The sequence below is a fragment of the Neopelma chrysocephalum genome, unplaced genomic scaffold (genome assembly GCF_003984885.1).
Source record: "Neopelma chrysocephalum unplaced genomic scaffold, ASM398488v2 Primary Assembly neopelma1_96814, whole genome shotgun sequence".
NCBI lineage: Eukaryota > Metazoa > Chordata > Aves > Passeriformes > Pipridae > Neopelma > Neopelma chrysocephalum.
In genome coordinates, this window is record NW_020925458.1 from 817,300 (window position 1) to 834,500 (window position 17,201).

A 17,201-nucleotide genomic window follows, 5' to 3' on the forward strand; every position below is an offset into this window, starting at 1 on the left:
AATCATTAAGTAAAAATCACTATTGAAGTCACTTTTTGAAGTGCACCTGTGCTTTTATTACTCAGTTTTCAGTATCAAACCATAAAATGTGTTGCCAACTGTAGATACAGAGCAGTACTTATAGATGCAGATCCTTTTTTACTCTTCTGTACTGCTTTGCTATCATAGGTAAAGCTGAATTAGTCTAGGTTTCATCTTAATGGTTTAGAATAGAGAATAAGTTCGTAATGAAGAAGAAGTAAGAGAGAAGATATGGTCAGCATGCTCTGACTTCTAGTTATCTGATCTAGTGAAAGATGTGCCTGCCTACCCACAGCAGGGAAGTTGAACTAGTTTATCTTCAAAGGTCCCTTCCAACCCAAACCATTCTATGATTCTGTGAGTTTGGTAAAGCACTTTTTAGGCCACCCCAGGAAAATTATAAGATAATATGAAAGAAAGTGTAGATTAATGAGTAAGCCCACTAATCTGAGTGAAAACAAGCAAAAATATGTAATTGAAGGCACTGTTAAAAAAGGAGCTGTTAAACTGGAAAGAAGATACCACAAAAGTTCTTCAAGCATTGATGTTGGCTTACATCACAATATATTTATGATATTTATTAAATGAGGAATGTCCCAGCCAAAGTCTAAAGTGCTATAATATCAGTATTGGCATGATACTCACAGCAGACTAGACACAGTTAAGTCTGGAGTAAAAGAAATGGCATGAAATACAGTACCTCAGAGTGCATTATATGGTACTTACAGACTAAGAATAGGGAACTTCTTTTTTGGCTCAAGTATCAGTTCAAGTGGAACTGACAGAAAAATAATTACCTGGGCAGAGAAATTACTGATCAAAGCCAACTACAATCCATCAGTATTGTCCAGCCATAAGAAGATAGGAGCTTCACACAGACACTATTGCCTGTGTGGTTGTGGAAATACTCGTTATATATGTGTGTCCTTATATGTGATGCTGTTAATGCTTCTGAGTTGCTGTGCATAGTACTTGAATGCTTTTCCATTCAAAAAAGATTAGTTTACACTGAGACAAGTGTAAATAATTATTTCAGTGATAAGTAGCATGGGAGAGCCTTGCAAGAGGAAACAGGTTGGTTTGTTTATCCAAACATAGCACAGTCTTGAGAGGGGAAGATGATTGCTCTCAGTAAATTCACTGGAAAGAAGGGAAGCATAAACACAAGAAGAGTCTAGAAATATGTAAAAATACAGGATGGTGGCCACAAGGTTATATGAGCATATATAAGCATTCCTTAGTTCATACAAGTTATTAATTAAAAGTTGTGGAACCTTTCCATATGAAGTAGTGGAACAGAAATAACTAAGTAGATTTAGCCTTGGATCCTTGATTGAAAAACTTACATATGATTTTTTTACAATACCAAGACCTTAGATTCAAGGTCCTGGAAGCACCTTTCCAATTACACATTGATTCCAGTTCTCCAAAACAAAGCATATGCATCATCTTTGCAGACTGCTTTTGCAATAATACGTATTAATCCGAGTTTTTGTTGCAGTTATTTCTTAAACTAAGATTTAGGTGCCTCTACAGCCATGTACCTTGTTGTAATCTTGCAGTGTAAAACACCTTTTTAGAAGAGAGCAAGTTGAAATGCATCAGTCCAGCATTATTGTCACATGTTTTTCCAGTTCCGATGCTTTTAATCTGTCTTTCCTTTCCTCTAAAATTAGGAATGCCCATAGAAACAATTATTGTAGACTCATATGTGTAATATTTATGTTATGCTTTCAAAAAGCAAAATCACAGAATCACAAAATGGGCCAGGTTAGAAGGGACTGTAATGGATCATCTGGTTCAACCTCCCTGCGCAAGCAGGATCATCTTAGAGCACATGGCCAGGATTGCATCCAGATGGTTCTGGAATATCTTCAGTGAGAGAGACTCCACAACCTCTCTGAACAGTCTGTTCCAGTGCTCAATCACCCACACAGTAAAGTTCTTCCTCATGTTCAGATAGAACTTCCTGTGCATCAGTTTCTGCCCATTGCCTCTTGTCCTGTTGCATGGCATCACCAAATCAGTTTGGCACACAAAAAGTAGTTTGCATGTTCAGTAAAATGCTTGAAAGCAGGAACAATTTTACTGGAATTTTTTACAAAAACCTTTACATTTTTTGTATGCCAAATTTGAGCCCCAGCTGCTGAGTTTACATTATGCACATGCAGACTTAGTCTCCCAAACAATCTTTTTCCTCTTTTGAAGTTTTTTCTTTAGGTTTTATTTCAGAGGAAGACAAACCGTTAAGTGTTGCTTTCTTTTTCTGATTATTAAAATTAAGTGGAGAAAATGAATGATACTTCATTCCAGCAGGACTAGGAATGTGATTGACCCCATGTACTGTCAGCACTGGTGAGGCCACACCTCGAATTCTGTGTTCAGTTTTGGGCCCCTCACTCCCAGAAGGATACTGAGGTGCTGTACTATGTCCAGAGAAGGGCAACAGAGCTGGTGAAGTCTCTGGAGCACAAGTCTGTTGAGGAACAGCTGAGAGAACTGTGGTTGTTTAGCCTGGAGAAAAGGAGGCTGAAGGGGGATGTTAGCACTTTCTACAGCTACCTGAAAGGAGGTGGTTGCAAGGTGGGGACAGCCTCTTCTCCCTGGTAACAAGAGAACAAGAGCAAATGGCCTCAGGTTGCCGCAGGGAGGTTTAGATTGGATATTGGTAAAAACTTCATTGAATGCGTGGTCTGGCATTGGAACAGGCTGCCCAGGGAAGTGGTTAAGTCACCATCCTCAGAGCGTTGAAAAAGCATTTGGATGTGGCACATAGGGACACGGTTTACTGGTGGACTTGGCAGTTCTGGGTTAATGGTTGGACTGGATGATATTAGAGGTCTTTTTCAACCTGTGAGTCTGTGATTCATAGCTTGTAATCATTCAGCTTCCTTACAAACCCACTGTTCTCTTCTGCCTTGCATCAGAGTTTGATGTTTCCTGTCTAGGTGCCAGTTTGATGCTACCCCTAGTTTGCATTAGCTTTGTTTGAATAGCAACAGCTGAACTCAGGACTCCCAGGATGCTGATAGCTCTATGTCATACAGAGTGATTTTCATTTGTGCTCTGCTTGCTGTTTGCTCTGTTCATAGGTTTAAAGTAAAGACTTGCATGGTGTACTGGTTAACTTCACAAAGCCTCCTCCCAGTATTGGGTAGCTGTTGACTGCATTTTAATAAAACTGATAAGAAAATTGGAAGGTGGAGTTGTTATGCCTTTTTCCTGCTTGGCAAGAGACTACCCTTGTCTGTGGTGCTTAGTGTTTTGATCACTGCGTCGTTAAAGCCAACATGTTTAAATTTGTGCCCATAGTACTCTGATTTTGATGACATAGCTCGGGGAGAGAGTATTTTTCCTGTATGTGAAATGGATTTTATTCAGACTATTTTCAGCTGTTTTCTCAAGTTGCCAGTTTTTAACTGTTGTAAAATGAAGAGTAGTATAATTAGCCATCACTAATCTAATGAGTAATTAATTATGCCAACTGGTACTCTTGAATATTCAAACACACAAAGTAAATAATTCTTATTTATAGCCAAGCCCAAGTTATGGAGTACATAGCCATATGTCAATATGGAATTATATGTTTAACTATTTTCATCTACTTCCATTCAATGATGGGTACAAGTCCACCATGTATTACTGCAGTCAGTTCCAAAAAGGAACCATTAAATACATTTAATGAAAATTAGTAATCTCCCTACATAGCTGGTTTACTATTGTTGTTAAATAGAAAGGAACCACCTCACTATGTCAGCTCTTCTAATTCTCTTCTCCCACACTCGTTTTGGTTTTTTTTTTAAATAGCATTCTTGTGAGTTGCATTTGATTTAAAGTTGTACTTACCAAGCCATGGTTCTGGTTGTGAGCACTCTGACTCGGGCAAGGGTGCAGAATGCTTCATTCTATCCTCTCTAAATTGAATTTCAGTATTGTTAAAAGTTTGAAATTTGCCAGAAGTACAAGAACATGTTGAAGTTTCACCTTTGTAGTTGTCTCTCCTTTTGATTTCAAAGGCGAAAGAATGTTGATAAGTACTAATACTTCTGTCAGGTCTGTGGCAGCTTATTTCTGGCCAAATACTGCTAGGGAAAATAAATACAAAAAGAGCCTCGTACAGATGGCGTTCCTGCATTTCATTTCACTGAAGACAATACTGACTAAACAGGTAGAGTTATATGCTGATATGCACCTTGTAAGCAGTTTGACAAAAATGAGAGAAAATCAAAACACTGAGCACAAATATTTTTCTAACCAAAAATATTTTTAAAGTGAGAAGTATTTTTTAATGATTTTTTAACTTGCACAGCATGCAAGTATTTTTAACGTGAGCAAACACAGGACTAGCATGGTAAACTGATGCAGTAGCAGTGAACTGTCACTCACAGTTCTTTTGCAGTCAGGTCTTTTAATTTATTCTGGTCCTTCTTCCTTTCAGCACATAACCTGGTAGTTGCTAGGCAACCATAAGTGATTTTTACTGCGCATGATTTCTGTGTGGTAGTTGTTGTGGTTATTATTTTCTAATTACATAAGTGGGGACAAGGATTAAAATCAGAGTTGCATTAATAATTACCAATTTTCTCCTACTGTATCTACAACACAGCAGTTTGAGATTATGTTAGAAAAGATCGCTTTTTTTTATAGTATGGATGCACATGTACAAAGAGAGTGTAAGATAAATAGTACTTCTTTGTGAGAGTAGGTTCTATAAAAACGATAGAATAAGCTGTTATTGATATGAGTAGACAAAATCAAGCTGTAGTGTTCTGTCTGTTGTGTATTTCATGCCCTTAGTGCTTTTTCTTTCATTGTCTTAAAGATTCTCAGTAATTAATTATATCAAGCAAAAGCTTGAAGGTTTTTTTCTCTGACATTACTAGTTTAGTAAAATGTGTGAACAAATCACAGTTGGCTGGTTCTGTACCAAAAAATATTACTGTTTAATAATTTATTACTGTTATGTTATTAAAATAAAATACAGTATGAAGGCAATTGTGTGTATGTAAAAAGAGAACAAAATACAGCCATGACATAAAAAGCTGTAATCATCAAGAGCTCTTTCAATAGGACAAATATACTAACATGTTTTAAAATTTGATCAAAATTATTTTATTAGTAGCTGTTTCCTTTATGCTGAAGTCATTCTGTTTTGTATTAGATTCTGAACTGCAACTGAAGAAACACTAGCTTCAATGGTTTAGTAATTTTTGTCATATAGATATTTCTGTTAAAGCTGCTGAAATTCAAACAGAGCATTGATAACTCAGTCCTTCTGCACAGCCAGTCCCCATTCAAACTGTGCAAAGGTGCAGGAAGGTAAATTACAGTGTGCTGTGTAATGATGCAACAGGATACTGCTTTGCTTTGTTTTTCCTCAGGATCAGTGCCTTGCATATATAAGTTGTGCACTGATCACTTAATGAATAGCTGAATTCCTCCTGGACTTTTTTTTTATAATCATAAGTAGTCTGAATGTTTCGCAGATACAGAGCTTCTTTCACAGCATTTTATTCTCATTTTACAGATGGAGAATAGGAACTTAAATTTCAAGATACCATTTGGGCACCAGAGATCTGATTTCTGGTGTTCTTAGTGTTGTATATGTTCAGAACAGATTTCATTGATCTCAGTTGCAGCTGTGACTACTCAACATTTCCCTCTATTAATAAAATAAAATAAGAAAGGTCCTCAGTTTGCAAAGAAATAAAAACACATTGATTTAGCGAGTTGCACAGTGTGTACTTAATGCATTGCTTTTCCTTGTATTGCTTCCAGTTTCACTTTGAGAGGGCAGTCTGTGATGAAGAGAGGCTCTGTCATGTGGCGTGACAGGTCATGAACAAGATTGGTGCCTTTAAATCCATAGTATAAACACTTTGACAGGGGAAGTATGAAAGTAATGAATTTGTGACTGTACCAAAGATGGCAGGTGCAGTGGCCAGAATTTCACAATTCTTTGCTGTCAGGAGAGAAATAATAAGACTTGTCATGACAATTATCTGGTCATTTTATGATTTGCTCTATTTCAGTAACAGAGTGCTTCCCAAATAAATTAGATCTCTTGAGTGAAATTGCGAGTAGCTACCACTGAGGTGTGAGTGGCATCTTGGAGTATCTATCCCAAGAGCTCTTTGGGTTAGACCTCACTGTCATCTTCCCTGGCTGAGATGCACCGTACACCCACCGCCTTGTCTCACCCTGCAGCAGCACACCCCGGAGTGCCCTCAGGCATGTGCCATAAACTTGCTGGGATCGAGGAGTCACTGATGAGCAGGCAAGGGGAGCAGCTTCTGCTGCTGCAAGTCAGACAAAAGTTATCAGGATGAGACAGAGGCTTTTGGTTTCTCAGTCTGAATTGAATGAAGAAATATTCTGGCTGCTTGTTGGTGCCCAGGATATTGGTGGAACAAGAGTAATTAGCAGTCTGCAGTTAGAACATTTACACTGTTGTCCTCTCTGATGTAAGGAGCACCATTGTCCCAGGACTACACGGAGAACAATAAAAAATTGTGGATTAGGTGAGCACCAGCTAGTTAGGAAATTAGGAAAATCTGTTTATTCCTACTTATTCATTAGTCTCTCAGGTACATAAGAAAAATAGTACCTTCTCAAATTCTAGTGTTATTTCAGGCATTAAGAAATGCATAAGGTATAGTAAGCATTCATTACTTCCGTAAAGGGCAGAGCTGTTATGTGCTTTTTATCATCCTTATCCTCCATTGCAGAATTGCTTCAGTTAACTTTCAATTCAGTTTTAGTGTAATGTGTCTCATCTCACAGCACTCTGGAAGGTGACTGTGAGAGAGAAGCTCAGGTGGAGCCCAGGACTTGGCAACCTTCTTGCCCAACTCTGTAGTATTCCTGAGTTACCATCTGAAGATGCAACTGAGAAAACAGGGCGCTTTTGGAGTAGCTGTGAGAGAAGGAAGCATTTCAATGTGAACTGGGAAATGCTCGAGAATGCTATGTGCGGTGAACTACCATTCTTCACAGCATAGCTTTTTTCTGCTCCTTTGTGAGAAAAACGACAGGCACACGGGGAAAAAAACCAAAACAACAAGTCCATAAGTGCCTTCAACACATTTCCTCTCCAGGTGACTTACAGTCATGTATTATATTGGAAACCACAATTAAGAAGATTTAAAAAAGACCCTCAACTTGAAAGTGTTAAAATGGCTATTAAAAAAGGATAAACTATGAGAAATATGGGAATCTTAGAAATTCTGAACACCTGTAAATAAGTGATAGGCAATGGTCCTAGATTATGAAAGTTTTATAGATAACCTGTCACTTTGTTTCAGATGACTGAAAGAGTACAAATTGCGGTAGTGATTTTCGCTATAGTTGCAATGATCTTCCCAAAAACCCAACAGTAATTAATAGAAAAACTAGACTAACATCTCGTTAGTCTAATAGCAGTCAGCATATAGTATAATGGAAATCAGTATGAACAAATGGTTTGCTATGATGAGGAATTACAAAACCAACTATAAAGTAATCAAGAAGAAGATAAACTGAAGAGTCACAGAAGGGACACTTGCTAAAAATTACTGAACAAAACGGAGTAAAGGATAAGAGTGCAAGTAACTATGGAATTCAGATGCAAATCCTGATCCTGCTTCTGTAAAGCCTATTATACATAATGATCTCGAATGATGATGGAATGATGATGAAAACTGCTTAGGACAGCAGTTTTAAATTGTAAATTAATTATCTGTATCAAATTTAAAAATCAGGGGTCAGTTTCTCATTATTTGAAAAAAGTGATTTTATTTGTTTTTATTTGTGCTTGTGTGTTTTGTGAGAAAGTTGAAGTAGTTCTTTTCATTATGGTTTGTTTTTCTCAACAGTTCAGGACGGCAGCTAAGTGAAGTCTTCATTCAGCTCCCATCTCGGAAAGAATTACCAGAGTATTATGAATTGATTAGAAAACCAGTTGACTTCAAAAAGATAAAGGTAAGAACCGCTTTTGGAAGTAGAGTTTTCTCTTTTTGTTTTTATTATACAAAAAGGTGGGCATAAAGTCATCTTTGAAATGACAACATGAATATTGCATGTACCTGTATTTGTGGCATTAATTTTAAACATTGTTACACACCTTTTTAGTAATTTTGTTTAGTGTATATTGCAGTGTAACACTGTCATTTCAAAGTCAAATCAAACTGTAGCAGTGTGACATGAATGGCACTCTCAGAAGTGACATCTCAGTGCCTTTTTTGCGAAGACTTGATTATGACTTGGTAAAAACACTGTGTTTATGAAGCTTTAGTGGTTCTAGGGGAATATAGTCAACCCTAAATTTAAAATCATAGAATCATATGTATCCTGAGTTGCAAGGGAGACCCAAGGATCATTGAGTCCAACTCCTGGCCCTGCACAGGACCATCCCCAAGAATCACACTATGTGCCTGAGAACGCTGTCCAAATGCTTCTTGAACTCTGTCAGGCTTGGTGCTGTGACCACTTCCCTGGGGAGCCTGTTCCAGTGCCCAAACACCTGCTGGGTGAAGAACCTCTTCCTGATATCCAATCCAAAGCTCCCCTGTCACAGCTTCAGGCCATTCCCTCAGGTCCTGTCACTGGTCACTACAAAGAAGAGATTAGTGCCTGCCCCTCCTGGTTCCCCTCACGAGGAGGTTGCAGACTGCAATGAGGTCTCCCCTCAGTCTCCTCTTCTCCAGGCTGAACAGACCAAATTACCTCAGCTGCTCCTTGGATGGCTTCCCCTCTAGACCCTAGCTAGCATCATATCTTGGAACAGCCAGGTCAGATCCAACACAGTTTAGTAGATGAGGTTTAGGCAGCATGTTGCATGTTAAGCAATATCATAATTCTATAACTTTCATTTGTGTCACAGCTTATTTTGTTTCCTTGCTAGAAAGAAGAAACTGGAACTTCTTGTACCAAAAGAGCTCAATTTTTCTTGCTTTTAACCCTTCCAGTTCATGTAGAAATTGCTTCATTTTTCTCTGTTACCCTGATGCATTTTTTGAGTAATATGTTAACAACATGGTTGAAGACTTTGTTTTAAACAGATACTTGTTTTGATGCTTAGGTAAAATTTTTAAAGAGAAAATTTTTATGTGTTGAACCAAATATTAAGTCAGTGTCTTGTCTGCTGTTTTTCTTTCTACACCACTGCTAATCAATACTTGTCTTCATTTCCTCAACAAATGCAACAGGAAAGAATTCGCAACCATAAGTATCGGAGTCTTGGAGACTTGGAGAAAGATGTTATGTTGCTGTGTCACAATGCTCAGACATTCAACTTGGAGGGATCACAGGTCTGAATGAATTAATTTATGTTAAACGTACAGGTTTCCCCTACCTAATGTTTTTAGTGCTTTTTGATTATTATTTTTGTAAATAAACCCTATGGTTTAATTCTTACATCGAATAGAAAAAAATGCCCACATTGTTAGAATCATCCAGAATTCACTGGACACAGCTGCAATGTGTGTATGCAGAGAAATTGTTTTTTACTTTATTTCTGAGATCAGTTTTTTCTGATCTGTGTGTACTTTAAAACTGCAGTAAGACTATTTGAATGCATGGTAAAAGGTGATGTGTGTAGAGTAATACATCAACTTAGATTTCCACAGTGGATCACAGAAGGAGCAGATGTAACAATACAGCTTAGGACAGGATGTTGAGGAAATACTTCGTAGTGAGCTCTTCAGTTTTGCTAATGGAAGATACAAATTCAAGGTTTGTCCAGCAGTAAAGATGTGTGTATGAAGCTTTATACCCTCTGAATCCCCTGGTTTTTTCCAATTTTTTTTTTTATTGTTGAAAGGTCAGTGTCTGTTTTTAGAGACAATAATTATAAATCCCAGATGAGTCTTTTAGGTTTAGAAGGCAAACTCATCTCAAATAGATGTTGTACACACATGAATGGGCTTGGTGGTGTGAATTCAGAACAGGATACTAACACAGAAGGATACTAACGAAAAGGAAAGACTATGAAATCTGGATGAGAAAATAGAAAGTTTTCTCGCCATACAGTGAAACGTAGTCTTGGGTGATTATTTTTATAGACAAGGTCCAAAAAGTGTAATGCAAATATAGTATTAAATTGAAGCAGAGAACATGAAGACAGCTCCCATAATGTGCAAGAGGAAAAAAAAGATGTTAACAGAAGCCTAAATAAAGGTGAGCTGAAGGGTGATGCCTCCCATACTAATGCATCCTTCAGATTTCTAAACATTAGTGATTCCTTTAGCTGAACTGAGGAGTTTATATTAAAATTTGAGAATTAAAAATGAGTATGCAATTGTCATGGTTTGAGAGCCCCAAAATCCAATTCCCTAGTTCTAGCCCCCCTCCCACATCTCAACCCGGTGTGAGATGGGTTTTCCAGACACCACACGAGACTCAAAATGGGGGGAAGGGAATATATTACAAGACTGTACAACAGATAAATAGTATAATACATCATATACAATCTTAACTATCTCTACTATGATAAAGCAGTATTTACAATGGATCAAATCTCTTCTCCCTTCCAAATAAAAGTCCAGGAGGGAAGAAGGAAAAGATCCTTTCCTCTCTCAGAGCAGCAGTCCCTCTAAGGCAGTAGTTTCTCTCTGTCTTCCGTGCAGCAGCTGTAGCTGGATCTTTGCCAATACACACGAGAGGAGTCCAAGCCCCTCGGCCCTTCGTCTCCAACGAGGGTCTTCTCTTCCGTAAGCTGCGTAGCAGGGACAAGACTCGCTTCACCACATCATATCATGGGGTGTAAGACCCCCGTGAAGGTCCCTTCCTCAGGGGATTCACCCCTGAGTCAGAACGTCTCGGGCAGCTTTCAGTTGAAGGCCTTTTCCTCGAGAGTTCTATCAGAGCTTCTGTGCTCTGATCTCAGGCTGCTAACTTCTCAGCAGCAGCGAGGGGGGGGCCCAAGGTCACCCCCCACACACATTCCATCGGCCGTCCTGGTCCAGCTTCCAGGACGCCTGAGCTTTTTAACTCCTCTTTCAGCAGTACTGCTGCAGCAATTTAAGATTGTTGGATATAGCTCATAATTTTGTTATTATTTTTGATATCTAGAGGCAAAAAATGTTTTCTGTACATGTGGTATTTTTACTGTCTTCAGTTACATGGAAACAACCATAAATAAAGCAACTGAAAATATCTAAATAAGACAATTAATAATGGTAGAAAGCTTGGGACAAAGTTTTGTTATATGTCCAAATGTAAATTTTCACTCTACTGTTAGTCATATAGCAGTCAAACAGCTATAAATATCTAATTATAACAAGTGGGGGGAAAAAGTGAAGGAAAACAAAAGCTGTGGCTGAGACTTCAGAAAATGGTAAAAGTTGATAGAAAAGGTAAAAAGAGGTAAAGAAAAATTAGTAGTGAAATAGGAAAAATAATAAAATTATTTTCATTAGAATGACTGAAGTTGCTCATGGGACACTGGTCTCTTGTTAGGCAAAGGTGGTAAAATTGGCAGTAAGCCTGAGTAGATAGAACTGTTAGTAGATATTGTTACTCTGTTTGAAAATAGCCCAACATGTATCAGAGTGTTGTAGTATTATTTTGTGTTCCAATGAACCAACATTAATTCCCTGACCTAGAGTTTTTATAGCATGAAGCCCAAATAACAAACATGTAGCTAAGATTTTATTTTAGGGTTTTTTTCTCTGTGAAGTTCTCACACCATTCATTTTTATTTCCCCTGAGTTGCAGGACACTTCTGCAGTAGTCCTCCAGTTTTCAGGGCTACCTTGCTACCCTGTGTTCTTTGTAGTATTTCAGGTCTTTGCTCAGACATACCAATTCATATCAGTAAACTAGATTAGTTGTGTGTGCACTCAAAAACAAAGGGCTAATTGAGGTAGTGGTTTAAGCACACAGTGACTTCAAGTGTTCTCTTAGTATGATGGATGCTGCTTTTCCTTGAAGCAAAGCAGTTACATCTGAGATGGAACCTTATGAAGGGTTTTCAGGGGTAGAGTGTCTTCGTGGCTTAAGGCTCTTGTCCTCAATGCAGCCTCAGTGTTTTGGAAAGTTTTTTGTGTTGTAATGGCTGAATGAAACAGACGCATGGTTAAAAATACTTTATATCTCTTGAAACAGATATTTGTCATGAATGTTGTCATTTGTCATGAAGTTCTGTTGTCATTGCTTTTCTCTTTATGAAGGGATTTATTGGAACCTGTTGGGTTTGGATTTTCATCAAAATAATAAAATTTGCACAGCTTTTCATGAAGCAGCTCCAGGTTTTTTTGTGTATCAAAAGAGATATCAATATTAAAGATAATTCCACATTAAGAAGGTTAAAATAATTTTTAACCCCCCTCAATTTCCTTGGGAAATTCTGTTTGAAAGTCTGGGTCATAGTTATTTCCTAAATATGTAGTGAACAGCATTAAAAAAGTACGATGTTGTACATTGTCTTTAATTCTTTTTTCTTAGAAAAGTGTTTTGTCTGAGAAAGAACAGAAAGTTAGTTGAAAGAGCCATTCCTATGAACAATTGAATATGCTAGGCTTATTCATATGAAAAATAAATGGTTCTCAGAGGAACTTGGCGGCTTCTCTCAATAGCTGACTTGAAAAGAGGTAGTTATAAGAGAAAGTCAGCTATTATTTGACTTCGAGGAAGGAAGCTCTGGAGTCTCACAGCTCACTAATGTCATAAGACAATATGAGAACAGCCTTTCCGAGGCATTCATGATTTTTTATTTATATATAATTTTATATATATATTTTACCATGATCAAGGGCAATCAAACATCTCGTAACAAAAAGTACAGCAGCACTTGCAGAATGGGGAAAAGTCCACAGTGAGAGGCAGTTTTTCTGAAACGGACTTGACAATCAAGTGAAAAAATAGGAATTGCATATTTCATGTAAAGTATTCTGAACAAACTTTTTCTGATTTGGTTTATTGAACCTACAAAATATTGGAGCAATTTTATCAAGTTTAGCATACAGATTGTATAATGGCAGCCAAAAATCCTCCCATTATCTTTTTTACAAATACCAAGTGTCCCTTTATACAAGAAAGTGTGTTATTTAGCCAAAGGAGTAGTATGACAGCCAAGGTTGTTGTTGATGATGATAAAATCAAATGCAGTCTGTGACTCTATACTCTTCTATTAACTATTCTTAACTGTTTAGTGCTGACTTGTCCAGTGCTTGGCTTCTGACATTTTATGAAACAAACTGTACAGGGTCATATGTTCGGGTGATTACAAAGAACCAGATACTCAGCAAGACAACAAGATTTTTAGTGTGTTAATCTGAGAAATGTGTTACAAGCCAAAAGAAGTCCTCTCGTTCTTGACAGTCCCCTCATGCTTGAGGTTAAAGAGAAAATCTGATGTACCAAAGATACTTTGGAAACTACAGAATGTTTGAACACGTTAGGTTTAGAGCAAGCCCTGATTTTGTTTTTCAGACATCTTAGATCTGAGAGGAAGGAAGGAATGAGCTGCTTGGAATAAATTATTTTCCTTGTAGCCACTTTGGATTTCAGAAAAAAAAACTAAAGATAATTACATGAGGGTTAGCCGTTTGTCATTATCAGCTGTATTGCTAGACTATAACCTGTTTTTTAATTAAGGTGCTTACTGCTGAAGTCTGTTCCTTTGGTAGTTTTTCAAGGCTGTTATGATCTAATGAAAATCACAATAGTTCCTGTGGTAATAGAAATTATAAGAAAAACACTCTAACTGGACATTTGAGATGTAATACATTGTAACAGTTGTTTGCAGCTCACTACTGACAAATTTCTTCACTTAGAGCATGAAGAATTAATGTTGACATTTCTTGTACAATTCATGTAACAGGCACTTTTAGTCGGTATTTGAAAAGGCCATATACTGTGTAGGTTTGCACTGAAAATTAAGGTGTATGCTGTGAATTTTTGATATTGCTTGACTTTAGTTGTGACATAGATTTGTATCTGTACTGTAGATCTATGAAGATTCCATTGTTCTTCAGTCTGTGTTCAAAAGTGCGCGACAGAAGATAGCCAAAGAAGAAGAAAGCGAGGATGAAAGCAATGATGATGAAGAAGATGAAGAAGAAGAAGAATCGGAATCAGAATGTGAGTCCCCTGCTAAATACTGAAAAGAAAGTGTATCTGGGGGTGGAAGGAAAGGTTTTCCCATTTCTGCATGGAGACTGATTGCAAGGTTCTATTTTCCAGTGGTAGAAGTAATTTCTTACTAAGTTTGCTGCTTTTTGTGTTAACATTCAGTGTAAGTCTTTCAGCTCAGTTTTCTGGCTGTACTTCTTAGAGTACAGTAAACTGTATTTAAGCCAAAAACAAATCACGGAAGTGCTTTGTGGACTGGCCATGAGTGTTTTTAAAGCTTTTGGGTCCTGTTCGTGTTATTTGTAAATAGAAGTACCTGGAAAGGCCAGAGACAATCTTTTTCCATGGGTGGTCAACCTTTGGGCATGGTGTGACATACAGAGTTCATCACCTGGTTGAGAACCACGTGATGTTGCAAATACCCTTCAGTGTGACAAGGACTAAATGAAGCTCCGATTGTTTCAGGACATTCATTCAGTCCCTGCGGACTTGGAAATATGATGAAGTGGAAAAGCAGGGATCCCTTCGTTGCACTTTGTGCCATCCAGTACATTGACTCAAACTCTCCAACTACCTTTTCTCTGGTTGAAGAAGCTGTAATACTTGGCTCTGAGCTACTCTTCCAAGTGTGTCACATGGGTGTGCAAAGCATGCAACTTTAGTAGCTCATTTGGAAATGAGCGGATATTCTGGAATCAGAAATTTAAAAGGGATGTCAGCTCAAAATTTGCTGGTCACCTCCACATAGCATTTCTGTAGTTTAAAATAAAAAAAAAGTCAATGTTTGTACCAAGGCTAAACATCTCTGTGGCCAAGGAAGAAAGTATTTTTAGATGTGTATCTTCTCACAGGACCATATACTACCTGTAGACACTGTGCATTCTGAGAATGAAAAGAAAGGGCACATGGTCAAAGTTAATCTTTATAGTTTATTACAAGCTGTTGTTAAAACTATCAAGAAGTAGAGAAATAAAAGCAAATAGCTCTGTTTCATTGTTCCACAGTCCATATAAGGTCAGAGGGGAATATCTTTCCAACTTGCTACCAGAGGTGAATCTCTGCGAACAGAGACAGCATATAAAAATTGATAAGTGAAAGTTACATTAATATATGCTGTTAACTTTTTGCAGCAAAATCAGTGAAAGTCAAAATCAAGTTAAATAAGAAGGATGAAAAAAGTCGGGAAAAAGGAAAAGGCAAGAAGAGGCAAAGCCGAGCAAAAGCCAAGCCTGTCGTGAGTGATGATGATAGTGATGAGGATCAAGATGAAAATGTAAGTTTTGTTCAGTGAGACTGTGGAAGTGATTACAGTGATTGCATCTCTGCCCTGTCCTGCTTGCTGTCAGAATTCTCAACTATTCATGCTTAAGCACATGTTTAATCTGTAGTGATCATCTTGAGAGATTTGGGTGGGGGTGTTAACTGTATCTGGGTGTGCTTATGAGATCTGGTCCCAGTGCTGGAAGACAAGAAGTCTAAGAAATTTGGAGCTTATTTCTTCGAGCTGTTACTACATCCATTGAACCTTTAAGTCTCATGGTCTGCTGTTGTCCACAGATGAAAAACTTTTAGCTTGATGGGTTTTTTTTGGTGGGTGCTTCTGCTATTTCAACAAATGAAAATAGATGTCTTCCCAGTTGTTTTTAAATGTCTGGATAGAAAGAAGGAGCTGGTGTTTCCTGACTCTCTGTCTTTCCTTCTCTAAAGGAATCTACAGCAATTAGCTGAAATGTCATGAAATAGAACTATTAGATAACATAGTAACTTTCTTTAGGCTAACTTGATTTGTCAGTTTAATTGTCATTTTTCTTCCTTGTACTTCCTTTTTTTTTCCTTCTTTTACAAATTCCACAGAATAGCTGGAAAGAATTTCTGACTTGTCTTGTGTCTCTTACCTCTAGGACCAGTCGGAAGCAAGCGGAAGTGATGATGAGTGATCCATAGGGTTTATTTTCTTGGCAGAACTGACCCCTTCCCCTTCTCTTCTCTTTACTTCTATTTTACACCCAGTGAATTCTTTTTGTCAAATAGACATTGGGTTGCTTCTGTATTCTCATTCTCTAAAAATTAGCTTTAGGATAGTGCCAGACAAACATATGATATCATGGTGTAAAAAAGAAAAAAAATGTAACATATTGTGACCAAATAGGCCTCAAAAAACAACAACAACAAAAAACTTCTGATGGAAAATGGGGGATATTAGTATATTTCTATAGGCTAGTTTTGACTTCGTAATTATTTGATTGTGCCTGGTTTTATCATTTGATAAGGTGTTTTTCAGTGGCCTCAGAAAGACAAAAAAATAAAAAGTCTTTTGTAGCATTGATAACCAGGAGAAGTCATTAAAAGCCACTGGTTATTTTATTTTTCATCAGGCAGTTTTCAAATTTTTAATTTGTTCTGTATTGTTTTTTACACTGTGGTACATATATGCAACTTTGTTTAATAGCTCATAAATGTTCAATAGTTAGCCTTCATCCACCTTGTCCCATATACGTTTTTCCACTTTACGCTTGACGATCTTCAGAAAAATGCTTTTTGAATTGTATCAGATTTATGTCTACTGTAAACTTTGCTTAACTTTTTTTTCCTCTATTAAAAAAGTTGGGTTAAAAAATGCTATTGAATATTGCAATCTATATAGTGTAATGTATGGCTTCTTTCATCAGACTGATCTTCTATGTTACCAATGTGGATTATCACCTTTTCCCTTAAGTGTACTTAATCTTTGCTTTCTTTGCACAATGTCTTTGGTTGCAAGTCATAAGCCTGAGGCAAATAAAATTCCAGTAATTTTGAAAAATGTGGTGTTGGTGCTTTCCTAATAAAGAGATAATTTAGCTCAATAGATGCGGCCTTGTGTTATGAGTTCCACACAAATCTTTTTATAGGAGGGTCAAGGGCAGAAGTGTCTCCTGTAAAATTCAAGTACCTTAGAAGTATCTTCTGAAATGCAGAGAAGATACACAATACATACTAAAATAAGAAAAATAAAACTGAAGTAGTAAATACCTTGAAGTAAAAGCATAGTTCATTACTTAATTACAATTAAAATAATTAAGCAATAAAATAAACATTTTTTTTCTTTTAGGAAATGTGTGTCCATATGCCCTGATGGGCGTGAATAC

General features: G+C 37.3%; 1 protein-coding gene across 3 annotated transcripts in view; it reads left to right on the plus strand.

The window, feature by feature from the left end:
• Window positions 1–16,919, plus strand: part of SMARCA2 (SWI/SNF related, matrix associated, actin dependent regulator of chromatin, subfamily a, member 2) — a 118,768-nt gene extending 101,849 nt beyond the window's left edge. For 2 of the 3 annotated variants that reach the window (XM_027709658.1, XM_027709660.1), the window contains 5 exons: window positions 7,875–7,980; window positions 9,207–9,308; window positions 13,950–14,082; window positions 15,204–15,346; window positions 15,975–16,919. In XM_027709658.1, the coding sequence (XP_027565459.1) occupies window positions 7,875–7,980; window positions 9,207–9,308; window positions 13,950–14,082; window positions 15,204–15,346; window positions 15,975–16,010 (520 nt within the window). In that variant the 3' untranslated portion in view covers window positions 16,011–16,919. The remainder of the gene's footprint in view (window positions 1–7,874; window positions 7,981–9,206; window positions 9,309–13,949; window positions 14,083–15,203; window positions 15,347–15,974) is intronic. The other variant, XM_027709659.1, reaches the window with a different exon arrangement.
• Window positions 16,920–17,201: the final 282 nt, after the last annotated feature.